The sequence below is a fragment of the Maylandia zebra genome, linkage group LG23, assembly GCF_041146795.1.
Source record: "Maylandia zebra isolate NMK-2024a linkage group LG23, Mzebra_GT3a, whole genome shotgun sequence".
Taxonomy (NCBI): Eukaryota; Metazoa; Chordata; class Actinopteri; order Cichliformes; family Cichlidae; genus Maylandia; species Maylandia zebra.
Window position 1 is genome coordinate 15695231 of NC_135188.1, and position 20018 is coordinate 15715248.

The window sequence follows — 20018 nt, forward strand, 5'->3', positions numbered from 1 at the left end:
ATGAATATTACTCCTTTGTCTGAATCACAAGTCACAATGTTTAGACAAGTGGGTGAGTGAATCAGGTCAAAGACCCAAACATTTTTGATTGTTCTAATTTCTCAGCAAAGTTGTTTACATGCCCGTAAGCCATGAGTACCATGTTATGCAATAATCCCTACTTCTGTGAGCACCCTTTTATCTCCTGTCTCAGTCTTCTCAGGTGCGATGTTACATCCACAATCAGGTCAGGCCATATTTGTTGGCCCACATTCATGTAATCCCCACTCCAGTCAGATGACTTACATGGCTGGCTTTTGTAGCAGCATCATTTGCAGTGATAGTGTTACCTGGTAATGAAGAAGCCCTGGGATAAGCCAATAATCCACTATCTCCATTATCTCACCTACTTTTAGAAGCTCCTCCCTCAGTGTCAGGAAGGCCTTTCAGTGATCAAACTGATTTTCAGGAGGTGTCATGTCATACAGATCAGACTCCACTATTTCTGATATTGTTTAACAACCTAAAAAACCCCTTCAGATCTAAAAATTCTATCAAGGTTAACGTTATTTACATGTACAGACTTCTATACAGTTTATCAGATTTGCAAAATTTTCTTGTTTATTGCAGTCAGTTTAAGACAACCACAGACCGTGTAGCTTCTGTCATACCCCACAATCCTCCTCAGTCTTCCAGTCCCTTTTTGACCCAGTTTTCCCTCCCCATCTGTTAGCCCTCCGCTTGACAGGAATGTTGTCTTTGTGATATCCCTGCCTGCAAACTGACATCTCTTCAGTGGGTCAGTCTCTGTGCGTACACTGCATGTTAATTACAAGAACTATTATTGCCAGTGGTCAGAGGGTATGCCTCTATTCATGTGGCTATTTTTAGGCATAAAGCTAAAGTACTGTACAGCTCTAGCAATAGAGCTGAATAGCCCTGACTCATGCATCCTTTGTCTCGTGACGCTCTGTGTGGAAACCTTTGTCCTTTCTAACTCTGTGCAAGCACCATAAGTTCTGGTTTTCTCTTTTTACAGCCTGAAAGGGGTCTTCAACATTTTTTTTTTCATGCCTCACTGCTATTTTTAATTCTCTCAGCAGTAAATTTAGCACTGATTGCGTGAATGCAGAGGGGTGTGAAGAAGGAGCTGTCACAATGAGCCCCATCCCACTTAGATTTGACTACAATGGGAATTCTCCACCCCTCTGTGTAATAAGATCTCCAAGATGTGCAAAAGGTCAACGTTTACTAGGGTTCCCATGCAGGAGTAAACTTTATTTCAAGAAACCTAATGCCTGCAGCACATTTCAAAGCCAGCTAATCTGGTCTGAAAAGACTTGTAGTTGTCCATTTTTCTGCCACAGGCTAGATTTTTTTTTTTCCCCCCCTCAAGCTGGGAAACAAAGCCCAGATGAGGTGCACAACTCTAGTTCCTTCTCAGACCATGTGGATTACCGAAAACACGTTAGCTACTCCACTTCTGTCTTTGTTGTACACCCTCCTAAACAGGTTGGCTTTATGCTGAAATGCAAAAGAAAAGAAAAGCGAAAGCATATGTCAAGTAAATAAATAAACGAGTCACTTCCCTTGTGACATGTAACAACAAACTCCAAATGTCAGGAAATTCATGCATGATTTTCTAAAAGTGCACGGATGGAGTAGTTGCTGAAAAGGTAAAGCAAAACCCATCTGAGAACTGTTTTTAAATGTTATTTTATTCAAATTTTCAAGGCACAATCTTTTCAACTATGCACAATAAATATAACTTATTAAATTAATAACATAACAAGTTACCGGACAAACATTGTATTGTCCATAATAATAATAATAATAATAATAATAAACTGTGAAAACTTTCCCTTTTGAGTTATCAGAGTTATCAAAGTGACAAGTTTTTAAATAAGATTAAGTAAATGTTCTCTTGAAGAAATGCTGAGTCAATTTGGTCAAATTTTCATGAGGAGTTTTTCAAGCTGACAGCTGACTGATCCACTCTGTTGTGGTCCAGTTCCTGGAGTCTTGTCAGCTGAGACACTCTGTCGGCTTTTCCCCCAGTCCATGCGCCTGTGCTCGGCACCACGTGTGCTCCATGCTCACATGATTCAGTTTCCTCGAAAATTATTCTTTCTCGGCAGAGAAAGGCGCAGTCATACGTTAAAATCCGGGAACCCAGACAGCTGAGTCACTCTTCCTTGGCCCACAAGTTCACCCTGACCTGGTAAATTTGTTGGAACGCTTGTGCTCTTTTTTTCCCCCCTTCCTTCTCCTAACTCTCCCGTCGCTCCCTCTCCACTTCTCTCTCTCTGGGGCGCTTTCCAATCAAGTCCAACACAGACATTAACACAGGCCTTAGGCAGTTACTTTTTCCCCATTGCACACAATACATTTATATTCCAAGCAGCTTCATCGGTCAGGAAGGTTGATAACAGGCACCCACTGATCCAAACACCGGCAGTCTCTGCAGAATCTGTTCAACTTGCTCAGTGCAGGGTCCTTCCACGGGGATGACTGCGGATTCTGCACAGGAAAGAGCAAAGCGGTTACCATCTGTTCTTTTATGAAACGTGCAAATAATAATTCAGATTGCATAACTGATGCCAACTCCCAAGTGCTGACAGCAGAAACGAGAAGCAATAAACCCCAGGTACATTTGATTGCTCAAAAGGAAATGAGCAATATTCCCAAGGTTTAAACTACACGGACGTGAGTAACAGTACTTACAGTAACTAGAACACAGTGTAAGTCCATTGGCTCTCCTCCAGGCTTCACTCCGCCGAGTATCTCTGCCAGGCGCCTCATGTTGCTCACACGCAGGATGTTGATGTCATTCTCGCAGCAGAATGCCTGTATCAAGGTAAAGTGAATCTGCAGAGCCACATCCTCCTCATCATCTGTGGCCAGTAGACACAACACCACATTGTCTGGATCCCTAAAAGCAATGAGGAAAAAGATAAAGCAAACATTACTACTTCATGCTCATCCCAGCTAGTTTTTCATAGTGCGGCAGTAGCGAGCTTACTATCAACTTACACATTGAGTGACTTTGCTGCTTCATAAACTCCGACAGTGATGCAACCCTGAGGCAATGCAGAGCTCAGGACCTCCTCTAACGCTGTAGCCACCGAGTCCATTCTAAAGAAACAAAGGTTTAACAGAACGCGCATGATCAGAGAGGCTGTTAGTTTAAGATTTGATGCCCCAATTTTCCATCTAACGCCGTTCACGTGACATGTGAATGCCAGCTCGTGATGTAACGTTGCATGTGTGATACAAATGCAAGAACCGGGGGACGGCTCAATATAATAGGGCTGAATGTCGGTCACAAAGGGCAGTGTGCAATTATATCTGCAAACCAATAATTCTAACAAAAAGTTTCTAAATTCGTATTAAAAACAGAATTAAATTAAAGGAAAATGCAGAGTTCAACGCAAAGCTAACCTTTCTGTTGAATTATCTCCACTGGTATCTTCAAAAGTCATATTGCACATCCAACCGGGTCTTGGTATAATGTCCAGAGCGGAATCTGTGCGTCCTCTGTTGTCTAGTGAGACTCTCGCTGTGCTCGGAGCGTCCGGGTTCCAGTAGTAAAAATCCTGTGTACGCAGAACTCATTTGCATAAAGCCTACCCAGTTGTGGATGACTGGTCACGTGATTCACATTGAACCTGTGCTTAGAAGAAAGCGACATCCCGTGGCCATAACAGGACAATGACTACTATGAGAATAATCAGAACTAGTTTCTGGAAATATAGTAAAACCAATTCGTCAGTAATCACGAGGCATTTTCAGAATTACAGCAACTAACCAAACATTTTATTTCACTTCCACACGGTGAAACAAAGTAACATGTCATAGCTTCTATGAACATTTGCAAAAAAAAAAAAAAAATCCCCAGTAAATATTCATTTTAACAAATAGACCCCAAATGCATTCATGTGTTTTTACAAATACAGATTTAAAACATTAACCTTTAGTGATTTCGTTTTACGGTGCAAAGTAGTTTCTGGCTTCAATATAAAAATGTCTAATAATTTTACAATGGTTTCTTGAACATGACAGTAAGTTCACTGCACTTTAATGACCACCACAGTCACCAGATCGCAATCAAACGGGGTGTGATAGAGTGCGAGATTCGCGTCATGGATGTGCAGCCTACACATCTGCAGCACCATGTGATGGAAGATGTAAATATATGACTTGAATGAAAGGAAATGTGGGATATAGCGCCTCTGCTGGTAAGTAATGTGTACTTTTTTTAAACTGTGAAAAAAGTTGGGCTCTGACGCTTTCGCTGTCTCGAAAACTAAATCTGATCGGAGACCAGCTGACCGTCATCTGCATCCTGCCGACCGGCAACGTGGCAAGTTGCGCTTTTTTCTGCACATGCAACCTACAGTCGAAGGCACGGTTTGTCATGTTGTGCTGACGTAGACCAGAAGGTCAGTTTAGTTTTTATTGTGATTATCCCGAGGATGAGCGTGATTTCCTCTTTTACAGCCTCCTGGAACAGCAGCTGTCAAACTCTTCAGGGCGTGCTCCACTGTTTACCTTCAGATCACTGAGATACACAATGCAAACACAACGGCGATCAAGGAATGTGCGCTCATGTGTGATTTTTAATCTGTTTAATATGTAACTATGCTATGCTAATATATATATATATATATATTCCTCGCACTTGGATTTACTCTGATTTCACCTCCAGAGCACCGAGACGACATTTTTTATGGGTCACAGTATTTTGTGAACTTTATCCTCTTGTTATCATACCGATTTGTTATCAGCTCATGTTGTGAGTTTCCCATGGAGTGATGTGGCATTTGTGGATGTACTTTGACTGTGGCTGGGATGTGTGAGCTGTAAGTATAACAAACGTTTGCAACTTTCTTCCTGCGAATTAATGATTGCAGACATTTCTCATTTTTTACCGCAGGTGTTAAAGGGTCATCATGGATCACAGAGGTCACTACTGGCCGGACTCAGGCCGTCATTCCCACAGAACAAAAGACAGAGAGGGATACACCAGCCACTCTCAGCAGGAAAGGGACCAGCTCTATCCACCTCCGGACCTCAGAGAGAGGGACAGGCACTGGGGCCATCCTGATGCCCGTTACAATGTTCATTTCCCTCTGCCTACACCTGACTTTTATCCATACAACAGTCAGCAGTATCAGTATGGGTATGGACCTGAGCACCAAAGACCTCTGTCCAGGTTTGTACAGTTACAAGTGACCCCAACTGGCTACTAAGCTGGAGTTATTATTTGGGTATTATTAGTGTGTTTGTGAATGCAATGTAGGATAAAAGTTGCACAACAGTTGGTAAAAGAAGCCTGGTTCCAACACTGAGCTTAGTGTAGCTTTCTGTCCTTGCTAACAGTGCATGCTGGGATATGCAGTGCATCACAGATGATGGAAATGTAATGACTTCATTAAGATTCTCCTTTATTTTCAGGCATGGTTATGACTATCCACCTTACAGCCACTGGGACTACAGAGACAGCTATGGTTGTTATGACTACAGAGGGCAGCATGGACGACAAGGTGTAGTGATACAAAACAGCCAAGCTTTTTTTTTTTTAAAGTCATCTTCTACTCTCTGTATAAGAGAGATGGGATGATGTGTAACGCTGTTTTTTAAGATGGTGGCCAGTGGGGTCCTCAAGAACCATGGAGAGCAGATCGGTACCATGACAGGGCACACAACCAAGAACAACTAGGAAGAGTGAATGCTCAGGAGTACAGGTGGGTCAGTGCACTCTACTTCTATCAAAGCCAGTGCCTTTGCTATCTGATGATACTGTGAAAATGATACCTGCACAAAAGAGAGAGGTACATCCAGAAATGTTGACAGGTTAAACGGTTCTCTAGCACTACAAAGTTTGTATGGAGGGTTTAATAAAAACAAAAAAGAAGAAACAATAAAAAGTAAAAGAAAACCTATAATGTTGGGGTTTCAGTATAATATGTTGTGGTGATAGATGGTCACTCTTGATCAAGAGTGAGTGTAGAAATAAGCTAGAGGAGAATGTGTACACAAGAAATCAACAAACAGGCAAGTACAGGGAGTGCAGAATTATTAGGCAAATGAGTATTTTGTCCACATCATCCTCTTCATGCATGTTGTCTTACTCCAAGCTGTATAGGCTCGAAAGCCTACTACCAATTAAGCATATTAGGTGATGTGCATCTCTGTAATGAGAAGGGGTGTGGTCTAATGACATCAACACCCTATATCAGGTGTGCATAATTATTAGGCAACGTCCTTTCCTTTGGCAAAATGGGTCAAAAGAAGGACTTGACAGGCTCAGAAAAGTCAAAAATAGTGAGATATCTTGCAGAGGGATGCAGCAGTCTCAAAATTGCAAAGCTTCTGAAGCGTGATCATCGAACAATCAAGCGTTTCATTCAAAATAGTCAACAGGGTCGCAAGAAGCGTGTGGAAAAACCAAGGCGCAAAATAACTGCCCATGAACTGAGAAAAGTCAAGCGTGCAGCTGCCAAGATGCCACTTGCCACCAGTTTGGCCATATTTCAGAGCTGCAACATCACTGGAGCGCCCAAAAGCACAAGGTGTGCAATACTCAGAGACATGGCCAAGGTAAGAAAGGCTGAAAGACGACCACCACTGAACAAGACACACAAGCTGAAACGTCAAGACTGGGCCAAGAAATATCTCAAGACTGGTTTTTCTAAGGTTTTATGGACTGATGAAATGAGAGTGAGTCTTGATGGGCCAGATGGATGGGCCCGTGGCTGGATTGGTAAAGGGCAGAGAGCTCCAGTCCGACTCAGACGCCAGCAAGGTGGAGGTGGAGTACTGGTTTGGGCTGGTATCATCAAAGATGAGCTTGTGGGGCCTTTTCGGGTTGAGGATGGAGTCAAGCTCAACTCCCAGTCCTACTGCCAGTTTCTGGAAGACACCTTCTTCAAGCAGTGGTACAGGAAGAAGTCTGCATCCTTCAAGAAAAACATGATTTTCATGCAGGACAATGCTCCATCACACGCGTCCAAGTACTCCACAGCGTGGCTGGCAAGAAAGGGTATAAAAGAAGACAAACTAATGACATGGCCTCCTTGTTCACCTGATCTGAACCCCATTGAGAACCTGTGGTCCATCATCAAATGTCAGATTTACAAGGAGGGAAAACAGTACACCTCTCTGAACGGTGTCTGGGAGGCTGTGGTTGCTGCTGCACGCAATGTTGATGGTGAACAGATCAAAACACTGACAGAATCCATGGATGGCAGGCTTTTGAGTGTCCTTGGAAAGAAAGGTGGCTATATTGGTCGCTGATTTGTTTTTGTTTTGTTTTTGAATGTCAGAAATGTATATTTGTGAATGTGGAGATGTTATATTGGTTTCACTGGTAAAAATAAATAAGAAAGTCACACGAATACAGCATAGACTTAACTGCTATGTGTTCTCGCAGTGAAGAAGAAAGCAATGCACATGAAAATGCATTTCTTTCAGGTACAACCAGGTGAGAGACAGCTCTCAGCATTACCTCAATGACTTTGAGGACAATCCCTCCAGAGACAATGAAGAGATTTCCTCTTTTTACCTTGGGACATTAGAAAGCTCCAAAAACTCAGGGTTATCTTCCAGCAGCTATGAGCTGAGTCAGTACATGAATGGAGCCGAACACAGTGATGCTGCCCCTCAACCCTATAGAGGTGAGCACGCAGTTCCTCTCACGTCCACATTGTCTCTGCTTATGCCTCTTTTTTTAAAGCTTTGTATTTTCTCAGACCAAGCACATGTGCATCAGATGTCAGCTCCTCTGAAGTACTCGATCCCTCATGCTGTTATCAGTTTTGGGCCTGCGGGTCAACTGATTCGGGTCACTACAGGCTTGTCAGCACAGGAGAATGTCAGCCACCTGGAAATCCACAGTCTGGAGGTAGGTTCAGTCAAGTTGTTTAAAAAAAGCAACCGATTTTCATGGAGGATACTACTAATCTTTTACCAGATGAAAATTATAGCACTCTCATGGACCTTAAGGGTCCTAAAGGTATACTATAGTCAGACTAATAGGATTGATTTGGGTCTGTTGGAAAGGATTTCACAAATCCACAATTATTTTGCTCATGTCAGTGATAATTAAGCCATTAACATTAATATTTCATGCATTGTCATTTGTTTAATTTAATTTCCCTTTATTAAAGAAACACATGGGTCCATAACAAATAAAATAAATAAATACATACAGAATAGGGCTGTTCGATATACCGATATATATCGGATGACGATATAAAAATGTCTATGTTTCATTTTACGCTACTGTTTGTTTCGTGGTGTCGCAAAATAAACTGTTTATGGAAATATTTTTTTCATCGTTTTGATGGTCACTGTAGTGGCTATATTAATTTCTTAAAGTTCTCTCTTTCTCTTACATTTAATATAACCACACTACAGACAGACAAGCGTTTGTTTTTATGCCTTGTCGTTAGCAACAACGACGGTAACACCATCGCGTGTCCGCTTGGTCCACATAAGCCTTTCACAATAAAGCTCAAGATCCTGTTGAGACTTTTCAAAATAAACTGAATCACGCGAAGGATGCAGAGTGTTTACGGATGAGAAGCAAAAAAAGAGCCGTCAGGTGCTAAAAAATAAACCTTAGACTCAAACGTTAGAACAGGCTTTTCCCCGCAGCACGCTGTGTAATAAATACTCACAAAGAAAACGGCGGCCGTTACAACTTATGTCTAAAAATGTATAGTTTCTTAAAACACTCAACTCCAGGTACACGATGCCTAGCTGGAAACACTTAACGCAAGTCGAGCTGCCCGAGATTCACAGAATTTACAGAAAATGTTACATTTTTGTGATTTATATCGTTATCGGACAGTAGATGTCTTAATATAAGGATATGATATTTTGGTCATATTGCACAGCCCTAATACAGAATACATTATTTTTTCTGTTGTTGCTTTGTATTCCCCTGAAACGTGTAACACAGCATGTATAATGGTTTCTTGGAAACCTAAAAACTCTTTGAGTTTCAAAATATTTATGTCACAGAGTAGTTAGGGTTATTAATTGGTGAATATTGATTTGTTGAGGTCTTTCCTGCACATTGGTTTTAAGTTTTCCACTACTCAGTAGCTACAAATATATGTTTTATATTTCTACTCGATGTGGCACATTTTGTCCACCATGGTTTTAGTTCTGTTTTGTCTGCTGTCAGTATCAGTATAAATCCATGTTTTGAAACTGCACATGGGAGAATAAGTCTTGATGGAGGATTTTTCTCTTCAAATGTACCTCTAGTGTTTTAATTTTTTAATTTTTAATTTTTATTTTTATTTTTACTAAAAGTTATAGTAAAACAGTGGATATGAGTCTACAAACAGTTAAACGCTTCCCCATGAAATTTAGCCTGCTGGGTAATACTCTGGGTCAGAGGCTGGACTTTTTTTCTTTTTTTTTTTTTTTTTTAACTCAGAGGGCTGATCCAGACTTCCTGTATTGGGGTTCTGGTTCAGCAGACTGACACCTTATAATCTTAAATATAACCACTAGGTACGTTAGTAACTACAGTAGTTAATACTATCCAGTTTTCTGTACTAAACAGTAAATCTTGCAGAAATGGGCTTTTATTTTATTTTTGTTTTAGAAATACCTTTATAATTTACAGCTACAGGAGAGTAAATTGGCCCTTACAATAAAACATTAGCAGTAATGTTTCCAGTAAGGTTTCAAGACATTATTTTTGTCTTTAAATGTACATAGGTTATTCTAAGTGAGACACAGGAGCAGCATGAAATGAGAAGCTTCCCAGGGCCTTTAACCAGGTAATAGTCTTTGGTTTCGTAATTCTGACAATAACAAACTGCATTCAGCTGTATGCCAGATCTAGGATTATTATTAGACTTGTGAGACTTCCATGTTTGAATGTTATGTATATTTTACTGAAGGGAGGATTTGCACAAAGTGGATGCTATAGAGTTTGCCCACCAGATGGCAGGCGCCTGCACGAGGGACAACAAACTGCAAGATAAAAGCTCTGCTGCCCTTTTGTGGAATATTCTGATATTGCTCTGCAGACAGAATGGAGTAAGTGGATTATGTGTTGGCATTACACAGTATGTAGAGGGATCACATTGCCATCAGAGAGACATCAGGGCAATTATTGTGATTATTTTTGATACAGTTGTCACTGTATTTTGGTATTTCAGCAAATAGTCGGGTCAGATATCGCAGAGTTGCTGATGCAGGACTCACATTCAGATGGAAGCTGCCCATCAGATGCCCCCACGCTTATTGACTTCAATGAGGATACAACTGCTGAAGCACCACCTTGCAAAGGAGACGACCTGCTCACAGGAAACCGGAGCAGCTTTAGCTCAGAGAACTCTGAGAAGGGCCTGCAGACCTACACTCAACTACTGCTGGCTGGAAGAAAGAAGGTCTCCACATTCACCTTGAATTAGCTTTTTAACAGCTGCTGACAAGTCTAGCATTTAACTCTAGTGGCTTCAAAAGACGTCAGGCCCACTGCACAGAGCCAAGATAAATTAATGTGACCATGAGACATGATTTTAGTTTTAATCCTCTGCACTTTTCTCTAATGTTTGATTTTGCGTGAAACATTATAGAGACCTCTTTAGAGCAACAGGTAATATGATATTGTATAATGAATGCAAATTTACAATGTTTCCTCTGGGATGCTCTGGAGTAAATATATAAATTAGCATAAAATGAAACTAATCAAGTTAAATTCATGTGTATATATGCAAGAATTTAGTCAGTCACATTTAGTCAGGATAAAATAATCAAATATTAATCAGTCTGTACTGTGTACTGTAGCTCAGTCTCTATCTTTCATATGTGGTTTTCAGGAGGCCCTGGAGTCGGCTATGACCAGCGGCCTGTGGGGACATGCACTTTTTCTGGCCAGCAAAATGGACAACAGGTCCTATATGACTGTACTGAACAGGTGAGAAAACTCATGGCCTCTGAGACGTGACAGCTGAGAGAAATCAGCACACAGCTCTATGTGGTAATTTGTCAAGAATTGCTAAACTTAGATATTTATGGCTTCCTTCACACTTGCGTTAGCACTACTAGGAAGTGTGAGAAATGTTCCTGTCGGTCCATTTTGGTCCAGACTCAAATTATTTGATATATTTCCACAAAATGTGGACTTTCAAATCCTCAGAGGATGAAAAATAGAAACTTTGATGTTCCAGTAACTTCCTCTAGCACTCCCAAGAGGTTTTTCATTTGTCCAACAGTACCTTAGTGATCTGATATGCTAGATAGAAATATTTTAAAATGAGATCTGATTGTTTTTGCTGAAAGCAATCACAGTGAGTACCCAGACTTTCCTGCCTTTAGGCGCAAGGACAGCTAAGATTAGGAGTAGTGATGAGAAGGTTACTTTTTAAAAGTAGAGGTTACATATTCTGCTTCCAGAACAGGAAACTAGACTTGGAGTGGTCTTGAGCAATAGTTCTCCAGGCTTTCTGAAGGTCTTTCAAAGTTTTTTCGTTGGACATTGACTGCTTTTCACTCATTTTCAGTCCAGTTCAGTCCAGTCGTGGTCCTGAACACTGACCTATGACTCATTCAAACATAACAAGGCACCGAACTCAAGAGATGAACCAGTCTTGTGTCTACACATAGCAGAAAACTTAGCAAATAACCAATCTTAAATGATTTCTTTAATCACTTTGTCACCAGCAGCCTGTCGCAAAGGTTTAAATTATTCCCATTTATGTAGTTGAATCTATAAAGGACACTGAAGAAAACACAGTTTCACAGGCATATAATATATTTTTGTCCCAGCAAGGTGATTCCTATAGAGCATTTAATCAAAAACCTGGCACATATCCTAAAAAATGAAAACGGGAAACTTGACAAAGGGGGGATAAAATAAGGTGTAGCAGCCCTAAAATCTACAGCAGATGAAGCAGCATCTGAAAGCAATATCCTTTAGAAATAGGGGGAGAAATCCAGCAAAGAGCTGAAAGTGTACCTCAGAATTACATCTGTCACTTCATTTGATCTATCTACTGAAGCTTCCCTAGAATTGATCCCACTGGATGAGCCATTCCACTATGCTAAATTAATCAAAACATGGACTGACAATCAGTGGCAACAAGTCTTGTAGTGAGTATCTACCACCATTCTGAAAACACAGTGGAGGTTCTGTCATGAAGCAGAAGCCATCAACCTTCCAAAGAAGAGCTTTGAGTGTCCCTCAAAAAGCCTGGAGAAGTATTCCTGAAGACTACCTAAAGAAATTATGAGAAAGCTGCTTAAGGGGGTTTAGGTTGTTTTGAAAAATAAAGATATTCATGCCTGATATTAACTTTGAAGATCATTATAATTGTACAAACTCAGTTTGCCATAAACACTCCGTTTGGCTTTTGCACCATATTGCATTAATTTTTTTGTTTTATATTTTTGTTTCAATTAATTTGAGCGTCAGCTATTTTTCAGAGTTTCAGAGTGTGTGTGTCTAACCGCGCTGGTTGGTTTTAATTGTTTTCAAAATGTTTAGTTTTTTTGTTGTTTTTTTAGTTTCACTGTCATTTTTATTTACTAACTAATTAATGACAATATAGGTGCTGTTTGTCAGTGGAAACGTTTGAAAAGTTCACCAAACGTATTAGAGAAGAACAGTTGGCTTTCCCTCATACACTAAAAATTGGTACCAAAGCCTCGTAATTAAAATCATTTATTTCTAGTTTTCTTTTTTGTTTAGTTTTCATTAACAGTAATAAACAGAAATCATTATAATACAGATATTCTCATTAAACTCCCGTGAGCTATTTATCATGTAACCCAGTCTAGTTTTTACAGACTATTTGTACAGACTAAGTGGTATGTCTCAGCAGCCCAGCAGCAGGTTGTCAGTAGAGGAATGTCTGGGGAGAAGGCTGGCAGATAGGCAGACTGATTTTGATTTGTAATTGACAAGAGGGGCAGAATCTGAGCTATCAGTGTGGTGTTTCACTTGTGTGCATACTAGCAGAACAGATGCACTTTAAATGGGATAGTTCCTGTTTTTGTAAAGCCTTGCTTAAGACGTGCAGTGACACAGGCTGCTCTGTTGGCAGGTTCACAGGCCAGCTAACGCCCAGTGATCCCCTCCAGACTCTCTTCCAGCTGCGTTCTGGGAGAATTCCTGCTGCAGCCACGGTAAAATATCCAGAACCTAACAAAACTCTTATATGAAGACAAGCTTATGCTATAGCCTGTATCTTATTACTAAGGTTTAATAGTGATTTTCTGTGCTCAGTGCTGTGGAAATGAAAAATGGGGAGACTGGAGGCCCCATCTGGCTGTTATGCTCTCCAATGAGACAGGAGATCCAGCCATCCAACAGAAGGCCATCGTCACCATGGGAGATACACTCGGTACTGATACACCGACTGACTGACAGGTTGTCATGCACACACATACAAACTGATGTGTGTTGCTTTTCCCTGTGCAGCCTCCAGAGGCCTCATACATGCTGCCCATGTGTGCTACTTGACAGCCAGTGTTCCCTTCGGGGTGTTTACACAGAAGGCTGAGAGACTGGCACTTCTAGGCAGCAGCCACAGGTGAGCTGTGATTCAGACTTGCTGCCATTCATCAGTCCAAGTGCTGTTCATCTGGTTATACTGACAGCACAAGCTTAATTTTCTGCTGAAACACGTGCATGTCTTATTTTGATCTTAATTTCTGTCAGCTCTTTGCTTTGAATTTGTCTGTTTTTATTTCCTCTAGGAAATTGTTTGAGTGCTTTGCCACAAACACTGCCATCCAGTGCACTGAACTATATGAGTATTGCCAGACTCTTGGGAACAAAAGCTTTTCAATACCCTCCTTTCAAGTGGGTGCTACTTATATTTTTTGTGTTAATGGTGTACCAAATGGAAATATCAAATTTAAAGGCACCGAATATTCTCTGTGTCATCTAACATCTAACATTTTTCCATTATAACACAGCTCCACTAGCACATAGAATACATTTCCCCCCATCAATTTATTAGACACTTTTACACAGTTTAACAAAAGGTTTCTAGTTTGGATTCAATACAGGAAGATAATACATTAACATTTCATTCAGAATCAGAATATCTTTTTGTTGCAATGTATGGTCCTTGAGAACATCTGGAAGGTGAAGGTAACAGTGGTAATTGGAGCACTTGGTGCAGTGACCCCCAAGCTAGTTGAGAGGCTCCAGCAAATCCCAGGAACAACTTCCAAGATCTCTGTCCAGAAGATCGCAGTCCTAGGAACAGCAAAGATACTGCTTGGGACCCTCAAGTCCTAGACCTCTGGTAGAGGACCTGATCTTGAAGGATAAAGATTGCCGGCAAAACTTTGCCCATCTTTTGTATCTCTGGACACTATTTTAGACTCACTGCATTAGATCAAACAACCCTTAGCAAAGACTTAAATATTTGGAATCATTACCATTAAATCTGCAATAAATGCATGACTGTGGTTATTGTTGTATTTTGGTCAGGTGTATAAGTTCCTGTACGCCAATCGTCTGTTGGACTGTGGGCTTTCATCTCAGGCCTTTCATTATTGTGAGGTGGTCGGACAGGCGATCCTCAGGCATCAGGAGCCTTTCTTTGTGCTGACTGGTGAAGTCGTCAAGGTAAACCTACAGGTTGTCTTACACATCTGACTAACTATCAGTGATCTGTTCAATTACGACACAATGGTTATACTGTATGTATGTTTTTCTTGCAGCTGTCAGACAGACTGAGATACTCAGAGGGTCAGTTCAGTGAAGCAGGGCTCCATAGAGACGGGCAAGAACCTGATTGGCTGAAGCACCTACGTGCTAGGCACCACAGTTTACAGGTGATCAGGTTCTTCAGTCTTTTCACATCATACTATGTTTACCTGTGTGTGAGAGGAAATGTCTCCGTTGTCACTGCTGTACAAGGAAGAATTAAATCGTGGAGGAAATGTATGATATATGAGGGTTTCTAATTTAGCTTAGCATCAGTTCAGCACTGTCAGCAATCACAACTGCTCACAAGTGACTTGTGATTTTATTGTGCACATTTTTCCCTCATCACACCTTGAACAGGAGTGATACGAGGTACCTAATCAAAACGGTAAGTGAGGCATATTTTTTCAGATATCAGTGGTATTATTTGCACACATAAGTTACTGTTGCGTTCCTGTGATATAAAAATAAGTAGTAGGAAGTTGTTTCATGAATTAGGCTCGCAAATCATCATTGTTCTGATGGTTGTGTCATGGTCCCTGGGTCTGGGATACCTTTTTTTTAAATTAAAGTGTTTCTTGGTTTCTTTTTATTTTATTTCAAAATTCTGATTTCACATCTAGTTTTTTCATGTTTAGGTTTGGTTAGGGTCTCTGTGTATTCCTGCCTCCCTTAGTTATTTCCTGGTTCATTTTGTTAACCTTTGCCCTACGTGTTTAGTGTTCAGTTTTACTTTCCTGAGTCTAATTTCCCTGATTAGTTCCAGCTGTGTTCCCTGGTGTTTCCCATCCAAGTACCTTGTGTGTATTTATAACTCAAGTCTCCTCTTGCCCTTTTTTGTGTCCTTTCTCAGTGTTATGTGCTCCTCTGCTCCATGCTTTCTGTGGTTCCTGCGGTTCCTGCTTTACTCTCGGTTATGTGCTCCATTGTTCTGAATTTTACCCTAGATTCGTAGGTTTTTGATTCCTGGTTACAGCTGTGAATTGAAGACTTCACCATTAGAGCTGTTTTTTGAGTTCATGTTCCATTTCCTGAATCCAGCGTATTGGGTTCATATCCTGCCTCACAGCCATTTATGATAGACCGCTAAATATTTTCATTATATCTTTCTCTACATTTCAAATCCCTTTACTTACTCATTAATAAGAAAAAAAACTACTTCAATAGATTTTAAAGGAATAAAAATGGTCCCTTAAATTGCTTCAGTTTCCATATTTATGTAAACATTCAGGGCTGATTATGCTACTAAAAATAATAATTATTAATCATTATAAAATGTATTGAATATTGGTTATGCCAGTTGTGTAGCAAAGCTTTTTTAGTCATGTTACTGTGTCAGTAGAGTTGGTAATGTTATCCCATCTGGTGGTTGCTCCTCTACTGTAGAGCGAACTAAAATATCTCAGCAGCTATTGGATGGATTACCATGAAATTTGGTACAGACATGCAGGGATCCCAGGCACTGTAGCCTATGATGACAAGTTTGACATAAGATGAACATATTGAATGGTTGCTTCTGAATTTTGCAAAGACAGCTCTAGCTCCTTTCGTCTAGCACCACCAATATTTCACTTCTTTTTAACTATTGTCATTTTGGCTTTATAACAAAATGACTGTCAAATTAATTTCATCACATGGTAAATGTTGTACTTGGGAAATATTAGCATCTGTGGAGTGTACACGGTACAAACTCACACTGCTAACATAGCTGTAATGGAACTTAAACTCTGTAACTAATATGGTGTTATCTTTATTAGACTGGAACTGTCGACTCTACTGAAGCATACCAGCCAGCTCCTGGGAATACTGTTATGTCACATGAAATGCCCTCAGGTAACTTTGCATTGTGTAGCTTTTTTCACACTGTAGAGCAGAAGTATACCTTAATAAAATGCTTTTTTTCCCTATGCAGAATCAGATTTAGATGATTTGAGCCACGGCATTCAGAGTCCTGAGCCTGAACTCCTTTATTATAGAGGACATGAGGACCAAGAAAGCATATTGCATGAAGATGGAGGAGACACTGAGGAAATGGCAGTGAGGTCATGGGGCATGGGAGCAGCTCAGGACTGGTGTGCCTCATTTACTTTTTCTTTCACACAGACAACACTCTTACTTGATATGTGTAACTGAGTCCTGACAGAGTCTATTAAGTCACTGATCTCTCTCTGCCTCTTTGTCTAGGCCACAGGCCCACTGCCCGGCTACACCAGTAACAGTGGCCTATACTCCCTCAGTGCCCACAGTGGCTCCAAGCCAGAACTTCAGTTATCATAACACAGATAGTGGTGAAGTCAAAAGTGCCTCACAACATTGTCCTCCAAATAATCTGCCAGCAATAGCAGAGGGTGAGACTCTAATGTTAGACAGCAATCATTCCCTTCTCTGTTCGGGTATTTACTATGGCCCGCGGTGAGTCAGTGTGACATTTTCTTTTTATTGCTTTTACAGGGGCCGGAGCATCCTCTGGAGCAGGGATGGTGAGAAATGCATTTTAATATTCCACTGGCAACTTTTCGCTTTGATTTATTTATCACATAAGCATAATTTTAAAGATTACATTCAAATGTATTGTGCTGTGCATTGATTAGTGCTGCTTGTAAGTTAAAATGTTTGCCTTTATTTGCCTTTGAAGATGCACGGTCAGATGATTGAGACGAACTTGGGTCAGCCGGGACAAGTCGAGCAGATTGTCCCTCAAGGATTGAAAGCTTCTGAGGACACCACTGAGCCTCCTAAACAGGTGGGTGGGCTGCCTATCATATGTCACACAGCTTTCAGTGACATTAGAATTAGTTTACATGCATCACACTTTGTTCTGTGTTAAAAGCAGAACACAAAGAAAGGATGGTTCAGTGGCTGGTTCAAGTCAAAACCTAAAGTGGTCCAAAAAGAGGCTTCAGAGCAGGGAGGCCCAGCTCACACAGTAAGTATCAAGCATACTATGAGCTCAGATGTGATCTCAGTTTTCATTTAATGATACTAATCGCTGTGTATGTTACAGGACTTTTCGCCATCTGCTGACGTCTGTCCTCCTCCACCGCCTGCCAGTATCCCTCCTGGCACGTTTCCACCACAGTCTTCCACTGCTGGGATTAATCCATTCTCACGGAAAGCAGGTGGGTCACGTGATCAGTTACATAATATTCTGGCTCTGTGTCAGTGTTAGTCACTTATCACTATTTTAATAATAGATTTCAACATAAACATGTTGTCAGCTTCCACATTCTTATGGTATGTTCTGAGGTCAATGAGTGTCTTAGCTAGCGTGTCCAGTTTCATATATTACAGTCATGATGGACACCGCTTGGATTTTTTTTAGTGCAGAAACTTAAAACATTGCAAGTGTTTCGGCTGTTACTGAGGACATTTTACCTCCATTTAACTTTACAATTGTGAGCATTTTCTTTAAATACCCATGTCTTCACTATAGGCCAGCAGCTGGGTTAGAAACCGTGAGACTCACCTCTGTCACAGGTAAATGACATTACTTAAGCTCCTAGGACCTGCCGTCCACATATGTGGACATCACATTTTGGGTTATTTAGACTAAAATACTCAATTTTGCTCTACATGGGCCTGATATCCACTTACGAGGGCATTATACTGCTACTGTTCTATCAAAATTTTAAATGAATATCCTCAGATGTGGCTCTTAATTTTCTTAAAAACAAAAATAAGGTTAAAAAAAAATCAGGTAATTCTTTGTTTTTACATTCATCTGGCCCCAATATGCCCAAATATCAAAGAGAAATTAAAAATGCATGTCGTGGAAGAGTTCGGGTCTTAGGAGGTTAAAGATAAGCATATTGATTCTTTATAATTCTTTACGGATTCACATTAACTAAACATGTTCTGTTTGCAGGGTCATGCGTCTTGCACCAAAAGTGAGGATATCACAATGTCACACCACATGTCGTGTACTGTAAGATGCATACCGCTCACTAGTTCTTTTTTAGTAATGCCCTTTAAAATCCTAGAGCTTGCAAACCATGATGTTCCTTGTTAGTTACAGGAATACTCTGCATCGACTTGGATATCAACTCATATTGCAGTGACAAAAACAGCTGAGGTGTGTTCTAAAAGCTGACTTAGGGGAAATTACCAGCAGACGCAGTACATATCTTGGGAAAGGGATAGCTTAACTCAGAGCAATCACGCCAGCAACACTGGGGCTGAAGTTCTACTGTGGCAAAAAATGTTGGTGTAACTGTGATCACTATGCCACGATCATCTGTGCTATATGCTGCAATTAAATATCCAGCTAAATATAAGCATGGAAAATATTTAAAGATATACACACATATACCACTGCAGTTATATTATCTATGCTCCAACCACTGTTTTAAAACAGAAATAAGACGCACACTAATAAATGCTGTGGTCACAGAAGCTTTTTAAGCATAATTTGTAGCCCAGCTTTGCAGAGCTGTACCACATCATGGGCAGTACTTGATTATTTTCTGTCATCTGAAAAGTGCAACAGTTGTATTTTAAATTGCACACGGGACAGAAAATAAATGCTGAAAATAAAATTGGAATAGTGTCTTCTCATGTTGTCATACTGCCAAGATTGATGATACCACATGGCGAGAGAGGGGAGGATAGCTCAGGGAAGACCTCTACCAGCCAAATACCCAGTACCCTCTTACAGCCTCTACACCCACCAGAGAGCAGACGCTTCCAGGACCAAACTGTTTATGTGCTGATGACTTATTTGTAATGAAATGGAGCTCAGCATATAAAAGGTTGATTTTACACACTGCTCTTTAAATTGTATATAAAAAACAGTAATATATACTCTTGTAATTGATTTTAGATTGACCTTTTTTATTTCAGTGTCACCGTGTAAACATGTTTGGATGTAACTGGGATGTTGTTAAGTCATTTGACTTTAAGTTTCAATGTATTGTGTTTTTGTACCTCTATACGACCACATGAAATGTGTTTATTCTCTAGCTTTTCAGCAGATTCTCGCAGCAGAGGAAAGTATTATTAAAAGCTGTATCTGCAGTCATGTTAATAGTCACATATTGAATAATTACATCTTGCCAAGAAATAGCTGCAATTCCTCTCAATTAATGTAGAGCAAGTGACAACACGGCAGGTGCCGTCTCCTTTTACGATTAGTCTGCAGTAGCCAAGAATGAGTGGCACACGCTGGCCTTGAATTCAACACACGCACAAACAAACACACACATGCAGATGAGCAGCATGTGAACTACGGCATACGTCCTGCCAATAAAGTGTCACTATACAAATTATCAGAGTGGATTTATGAAAGACTGCTTAAAATGGCATCCAGATGAGACTATACTAGAACCTAATATATTTCGAACAAAGT

The 20018-nt window shown here is 40.4% G+C and overlaps 2 protein-coding genes across 5 annotated transcripts; one reads left to right on the plus strand and one right to left on the minus strand.

Annotated features, from left to right (window-relative positions):
• Positions 1–1679: 1679 nt before the first annotated feature.
• gadd45ab (growth arrest and DNA-damage-inducible, alpha, b) lies at positions 1680–3577 on the minus strand. Its single transcript, XM_004552909.4, has 4 exons — positions 3421–3577; positions 3013–3114; positions 2704–2911; positions 1680–2499 (listed from the first exon to the last, which is right to left on the minus strand). The coding sequence occupies exons 1-4, from the start codon at positions 3468–3470 to the stop codon at positions 2386–2388; spliced, it is 474 nt and encodes a 157-aa protein (XP_004552966.1). The 5' UTR covers positions 3471–3577; the 3' UTR covers positions 1680–2385.
• Positions 3578–4307: 730 nt separating this feature from the next.
• On the plus strand, positions 4308–19691 carry sec16b (SEC16 homolog B, endoplasmic reticulum export factor). 4 transcript variants are annotated; one of them, XM_004552910.5, is made up of 25 exons: positions 4308–4841; positions 4916–5194; positions 5437–5525; positions 5624–5726; positions 7456–7658; positions 7734–7885; positions 9721–9782; positions 9906–10044; positions 10167–10397; positions 10830–10927; positions 13056–13137; positions 13238–13355; positions 13433–13544; positions 13711–13816; positions 14456–14593; positions 14689–14802; positions 16432–16507; positions 16587–16746; positions 16859–17022; positions 17126–17154; positions 17310–17417; positions 17505–17600; positions 17679–17793; positions 18108–18151; positions 18540–19691. In XM_004552910.5, exons 2-24 carry the CDS (start codon positions 4932–4934, stop codon positions 18122–18124), a joined length of 2775 nt encoding a protein of 924 aa, XP_004552967.2. In that variant the 5' UTR covers positions 4308–4841; positions 4916–4931; the 3' UTR covers positions 18125–18151; positions 18540–19691. The 4 variants fall into 4 exon arrangements, with proteins under 4 accessions (XP_004552967.2, XP_023011329.2, XP_076736334.1 ...); XM_023155561.2 differs by having other exon boundaries at positions 17508–17600; XM_076880219.1 differs by having other exon boundaries at positions 4308–4421; positions 4893–5194.
• Positions 19692–20018: the final 327 nt, after the last annotated feature.

Coding starts and splice junctions, on each gene's coding strand:
- sec16b (XM_004552910.5), top strand. CDS start 4,932: ATGGATCACAGAGGTCACTACTGGCCGGACTCAGGCCGTCATTCCCAC. Junction 10,398..10,829: donor TGCTGGCTGGAAGAAAGAAG/GTCTCCACATTC, acceptor TGTGGTTTTCAG/GAGGCCCTGGAGTCGGCTAT. Junction 16,508..16,586: donor GTCACATGAAATGCCCTCAG/GTAACTTTGCAT, acceptor TTCCCTATGCAG/AATCAGATTTAGATGATTTG.
- gadd45ab (XM_004552909.4), bottom strand. CDS start 3,470: ATGTGCAATATGACTTTTGAAGATACCAGTGGAGATAATTCAACAGAA. Junction 2,912..3,012: donor GCAGCAAAGTCACTCAATGT/GTAAGTTGATAG, acceptor CATTGCTTTTAG/GGATCCAGACAATGTGGTGT. Junction 2,500..2,703: donor TACACTGTGTTCTAGTTACT/GTAAGTACTGTT, acceptor TTTCCTGTGCAG/AATCCGCAGTCATCCCCGTG.